Source organism: Zeus faber, assembly GCF_960531495.2.
Source record: "Zeus faber genome assembly, chromosome: 21".
NCBI classification, from domain to species: domain Eukaryota; kingdom Metazoa; phylum Chordata; class Actinopteri; order Zeiformes; family Zeidae; genus Zeus; species Zeus faber.
In genome coordinates, this window is record NC_137208.1 from 16,627,788 (window position 1) to 16,634,450 (window position 6,663).

The window sequence follows — 6,663 nt, forward strand, 5'->3', positions numbered from 1 at the left end:
GCGCCGAGCTCGACAAATTCAAAGCTGCTTCTAGACCGTTGGCTGTAAACGTTTTAATCTGTTTCTGTTTAGTTAGTGTGTCATTTTAGTTTTGTCCCGTCTCCCTTGTATTCCTGAGTCCTCTTGTTTTCCTTTGTCGTTTCAACTTTGCATTAGTTCATTGTGTTCACCTTTGTCTTTGTGTAATCAAGCCTGCAATTTGATTTCCTCTGTGTTAGTTCATTTTGTCGCCTGTCCTGCCAGTTCGTTTCTTTCTTTGCCAGGGTATTTGTTGACAAGTTTAGATTTCCTGTTTGGTTTACTTGGCCAGTTAAGGTTGGTCATATTCAAGGCCTGCCTATTTTCCCCTCCTATTTTTCTGTTCTTCTACCCTTTTTTAAATTAAACTCTGCCATTTTTGGAATCCTGCATCTGCCTCAGTGTCTGCATTTGGGTCCTAGCTCCGAACTGTTAGAGTATCAACTAACCAAAAATGGTCCCAGCAGACGCAGATCACCTTAACAGTGCGCTCGCTGCTCAAGGAGTCACCATAGGACGGCGTGAGCAGCAGCTGACCAATATTGCAGAGGGACTCCAGGAGCAGCATACCACCGACCACAGAGCCCCGCCTACCTCCGCCTTCCTCTTTCCCTACGGACCATTCCTACATGGCCTACATCTTCACACTCCTGGCCAGGATACCGCTAACGTGGGCCTCTGCTGTGTGGGAGAGTCAGCTTCCGGTCTGTTCCACCCTCCACCTCCACCAGGTCAGGTAGAGAGGCTGCGAGGGAACTTCTATATCTCTGGCAGGCTCAGCAACATGTGGCAGATTAGGGCATCGATCTGCCTCCTGACTTGGACTCCCTCATCACTTTAGCCATCCATGTAGTCAACCGGTTAGGTGAGCATAGGAGGGAGATGAGATCCCGCCGGCCACATTCATCCTAAATCAGCCAGTTAACCTCGCCCAGCACTTCTCGATTGTCCCCCATTCCTGCGTCCTCTTGTTTTTCCTACCCTGTCCATCCTAGGTCACTTCTCGAAGGGACTACTTCGGAACACATGCAACTAGGAAGGACCAGTCTGACCTCTGCTGAGTGACTATTATGCACTGTGGCCACCCTGGTGACTTTGTTTCCACCTGCCCTGTAAGAGAGGTGGCTCGCCAGTAAATGGGAGGATGGAGGGTGAGCCAAACTAGGTCCTCCTTGCCTGTCTGGCGCTCTAAACACCTGGCCTCCCTCCACTGGCAGAACCAATCTCACTCATTGGAAATTCTCATCGACTCTGGAGCAGATGAGAGCTTTATAGACTCTATAACGGTGCGTCAGTTGGGCATAAGAACCCAGCCTCTGAAACCTCCCATGGATGCCAATGCTCTGGACGGCCACCTGATTTTAAGAGTGACTCTTTTTACTCTCCCCATCTGTCTGCTCATATCAGGCAACTGGCACAAATTGATACAGCTCTGCCTCCTTCATTCGCCCTATGGTCTCTTGGTGTTTGGCTACCCTTGGCTCCAGAGACACAACCCACATATAGACCGGTCTAAGGGTTTGATATTAGCCTGGAGTCCATATTGTCACACCCATTGCCTGAAATATGTCCTTCATATGTTCACTAATATGACGCCTACCATCTAGTGCACATTAGAAAAGGGGATGAGTGGAGACAGACTTCAGCACCCCCAGTGGACATAATGAGTATTTGGTCATGCCTTCTGGTCTCACCAATGCCCCAGCAGATGACGTCCTGATTTTCTCCTGGTCTCCACAAGAGCATGTTCTCCATGTCCTCCAACGGCTTATGGAGAACCAGCTGTTTGTTAAAGCAGAAAATGTTATTTCCATGTATCCACCATCACATTCCTTGGTTACGTAATCTCAGCTGGGAATATTCACATGGACCCTGCTGAATTGCCAGATTGGCCTCAACCCACCACTCAAAAAGAGCTGCAGCCCTTCCTGGGGTTTGCCAATTTTTACACCCACTTAATCCGGGGTTACAGCGCCCTGGCTGTGCCTTACCCTGTACTGCGTCCCATCTGCCTGGACTCCTGCCGCAGAGGAGATGTCCTTCAAACTGCCCCCATCCTGATTTTCTCTGATCAGTCCTGCCAGTTCATCGTGAAGGCTGACGTTTATGATGTGGGGGGTGGGCACCATTCTGTCTCTGCGCTCCCTTGTAGACCAGAAGCTCCATCCATGTGTCTGCTTCTCCCGCAGACTGTTACCTTTTGAAAGGAACTACGGTAATGGCAATAGGTAGCTACTAGCGTCGGGCTTGCACTGGAGGAACGGGGGCACTGGTTGGAGGGGTCCTGCAGGCATTTCGTGTATGGACAGACCACAAGAACCTGGAGTACATCTAGACAGTGAGGGCCTTAACTCCAGATATTCCAGCTGGGCTCTGTTCTTTACAAGATAAACTTTCATCCTTTCATACTGCCCTGGTTCAAAGAACTTGAAACCTGATGCTCTTAACCGCACCATGCTCTTCCTGCGACAGCGGTTTTGGTGGCCTGCCATGGAGAGCGACACCTCCTCATTTCCTCTGCCTGCTCAGTTTGTGCCCAAAATAAGACCTCCCGTAAAGCCCCATCTTGTCTTCTGCAACCCCTGCCTTTAGACCATGGTCCCACATTTCCATCGACTTTGTCACTGGCCTTCCCTCCTCAGAAGGTAACACAGCTATCCTGTCAGTAGTTGACTGCTTACCTAAATCAGCCCACTGCATTCCCCTACCAGAGTTGCCATCTGCCAATGAGACTGCACAACTCATGATCCAAAATGTTTTATGTATTCATGTTCACATTCACAGCCTCCGACATTCTGGGAGGATTTCTGCGGCGTTCTGGGTTCACCTGGCAGTTTATCCTCTGGTTTCCACTCTCAGACCAATGGCCAGGCGGAGCTGGCCAACTAGGATGCATTGCCTTGTCTCCAGCAACCCCAGCACCTGGAGTCAGCATTTAGTCTGGGTGTAATTCGCCCATAATTCCCTCCCAAGCTCCGCTACGGCTCTATAATGTGTCCAGTGATTACTGGGATACCAGCTCCCACTATTCCTGGACCAGGAGTTTGCCTGCCAGTGTCGCTGGACATGCAGAAAAGTCGGCTCAACGCTTCTCCTCACTGTTTCCGGGTACTTGCGGCCGGTGGACCGCCACCAGACCCCAGCTCCTAAGTTCCACTCTGGGAAGAAAGTATGGCTTTTTACCTGGGATCTTCCCCTTCGCATGGAGTCACGCAAACTGGCATCCCGGTTCATTGGTCCCATTCAGAATCCTTCTGCTGTCCTGCTCCAGGTCCCCTGCACTCTCCGCATCCACTCCACGTTCCATGTTTCCCAAATCAAACCTGTCAGTGTCAACTGTTTGTCTTGTCGCTTGCCCTGACAGTTAGTTTGTCTCCTTGCCAGGGTATATTGGTTACCAAGTTTGGATATATACATACATAATGATTGATTTATATGTAACACAGATCGGAGCCAAATCATGCATCTCACGGGTCCAAAAATGGCCCGGCCCAGCACATTAAAGTGAAATTACAGTTTTGTTTTCTCCCGTGTAGCTCATAAGTCAAAGCGATGCCGGTGAAATCTCTAAATTTCCCAGCTTTTGGGCATCAATGCGTCGCTTTTAGTCCTACTGTTGCTCAATGTCTTCGGTTGGAGTTCTTTCAAAGAGGTCTTAAAGCTACACCGAGCCCATTGTCCTTTCCAGTCATGTTTGCCAGCCCAGTATTGCACTCCATCATGTCTTGAAGCGTAAAACAATGTTTGAATTGGATTTTTTTATTACAGATACAAATGCGGTGTGTCGGTGAATCCATGTGTGGGGCTTCAAAGTCTCTTCGACAGATTTATTGAGGCTGTTGTGATGTTACATTAATAAATAGGAATACATAGGTAATAAGACCACTAAGATGACGTTGACGTGATGCTTTCTTCGTTTTGCGAAAAGGGAAGCGACAGCCCCAAAGAAAGGAGAGCAAGGGACGTTTTCGGGAGGAAAGATATTATCTCTGCGACTTGCAGATACGGTCTAAGTTAATGAAATATTTAGAAATATTATTGTACTCAGGGATCACAATGAAAACAGGCAAACATTCGGCGTTACGTTAAGTTAAAGGGATTAAAAGCAAGCCAAAAAAACAAACAATTACAAAATCTGTACACAAACACTATCTACATGAACTACGTTTTTGGAGAAACAACTTGATACTATTTACATATACTGTAAAAGAAACACGGTCGACCTCATGATTATTTTGATCTTTGAGAATTGGTTTAAGAGTTAAACATCCAGTGTCCAGTCATGTCGTACATATGTGGGTGTAAAAGATGGATGAAGCAGAAAGAAAAGCAAGTCCTTCTTTCGTCAGTAAAGACGGGCGTCCTCCTCTCGAGTGATTAAATGTCCGCCCACCTGGTTATTCAAAGACGCTCCGGGAGAGGGTCAGGGGCCCAAGTCATCTCCATCTCTGTCGCCGGTGATGAACTGCCGTCACATACACACATACAGTATGAAGCTGCTGCGCTGGTGACATGGTGTAACATCACGTTGAGAGCAGGGACTTGGATGGAAGATTCATAGAATTTTGACTGTATATGTTCTGTAAAGTAAGAGATAGTGGCAACTTCACGGTAAGGAACATCTACGGTCAGATAATCTAAAAATCCATATCACTTTAAGTACCCTCTGAAAAACATTATTTTAAATGTCACAGAAAATGTCTGAGAAATATGAATAAATATTTTGACAGTATTTTGCAATCACCCACAAAGCATTTTGTCTCGTCAATGACCGTTTTGGGAACAACTGAGCTAAATGTCAATTTCTTATCAAGCTCTGCATAAATTCTTATCGGCACGACTCGTCCTCCGTGCTTTGTATGGACAACTCTGGCATACTAGAGTGTGTATATGACGCACAGAAAAGTCTTCTGATGGAGTCGCCTCTATAATAGACACTATTATGCACCTAGGCTACCTAGAGATGTGAACTGAATGATGTTCTATCACGATGGACAGCATTAAAAGCAAAGACACTCACTGTAGAATATGCATATTTGTCTCTCTCTCTGTTGTTTCCAGTCTCAATATTGTCTCTTTAAGAACCGTTACCTCACTTTTTGACATAAAATAAAATGTCCATCGGCAGCTGTTATCCTGGCGCCCAATATGATATCTGCCCGAAGTCCAGGTCAAGGTGTCCAACCACAAGTAATCTCAGCGAAGATATGTTATTAATAGCAGCTATAAAACAATATGGCAGCTCACTTTGTGCAGCGGCTGTAATGGGACACACAGGTGTTTCAATTTGATTTATGTGTCAGTGTCTGTGCATCCGTGTATGTGCGCGTGCATGCGTGTGTGTGTGTGTGTGTGTGTGTGTGTGTGTGTGGGAGTGTTCGCATGTATCACTCATCTGGTCGTAGTATCTCATGCACACTGTATTAAGGATAAGAGAAAAATATTTTCAGCACAACCCAGACTCCCACATTCAGCGTCCACATCGACGTCCTCAGTGCAGCCCCGGCGGGTTTGCGGGAGTCTAAGCTTCGGAGTGTCTTGAGTGTCCAGAACTTCCACAGGTGCCGCGTCTATATAGAGTCAAAGGGATGTGTGTGAGACAGTATTCACCGCCCCCGCCCCACTCGCTCAGATCCCTGGGAGGTGGTTGCGGCGGTTGCGGCTCTTCCTGCGCTCCAGTAGGGGCTTGAGCTTGGCCAGGTCGCCCCGCAGGGTGCTGGGCTGGGGCTGCTGCTGCTGCGCCCTCTGCTGTGGCTGCTGCTGCAGGCTCTGGAGCTGCCGCCGCTCTTTGCAGTACTGCTGCACCGCCAGGCTCTCGGCGGGCGTGAAGGCCGACAGCAGGGCCTTGGGGTGGAGCGAGCTGGCCCACGCCCATGGCGACTGCCGCTTGTCCGTCAGCACGGAGACCATGGCCTCGCTTAGCACCCGCAGGCGGATCTTGGCCGCTGTGCGCTTGAAGCCGTTCTCAGTGGCCAGGCAGTAGTACAGGCCCTGGTCGGACAGCTGGGCCGAGCGGATGAGGAGGCCATGCTCGGTGGAGAGGATCCGGTCACACAGCTTCACCTGTGGAGGGTGACAAACCGGTTGGTATGCGTTACTCCATCGTCCCAATTACAGGCGAGGACTGTTTTTAAAGCAGAGGTTAGACCCATTCCAGGATATAAAAATAAAATCCTAGAATTGGATTCAGTGATTTCCGTCTTACACCAGGAAACCTGGATAATAAAATCCTAAGCACCTTACGGCACTTTTTATATAAGAGTATAATGAATTATTTAAAGCATCACTTTTTCCTTGAAAATTGGAAAATGGCAACTAACCATCTTGGCCCTTAATTCGAGCCCATAACAGAGCTGAGCTAAGGCGAGAAAAAGTTGCACCTGATCATGCAGACACGCTATTCTCACAACTTTGTTTTCTTTGACACAGCCTTGAGTGGTGGCGTAACTGTTCAAGAGGTGTAAAATAATTGTAAAATGTCTCCCCATGGAGAATCAACTCATTAGCAATGGCTTTTGGGCTTTATCGGTATCACCACACATTTTAGGACTTTGCCGCCAATAAAACCTCCAATTCCCCCGGCGATACGAGCCCCAGTCAGCGATCCCATTTGTTTGTCACAACATGTTTTAAACGTTTAAAGTA

General features: G+C 48.0%; 1 protein-coding gene across 1 annotated transcript in view; it reads right to left on the reverse strand.

Annotated features, from left to right (window-relative positions):
* Positions 1-3,823: 3,823 nt before the first annotated feature.
* Positions 3,824-6,663, reverse strand: part of sema3c (sema domain, immunoglobulin domain (Ig), short basic domain, secreted, (semaphorin) 3C) — a 36,444-nt gene continuing 33,604 nt past the window's right edge. Inside the window, exon 18 of the mRNA XM_080022024.1 lies at positions 3,824-6,081. Within this exon, the coding sequence (XP_079878150.1) occupies positions 5,647-6,081 (435 nt within the window). The 3' untranslated portion in view covers positions 3,824-5,646. The remainder of the gene's footprint in view (positions 6,082-6,663) is intronic.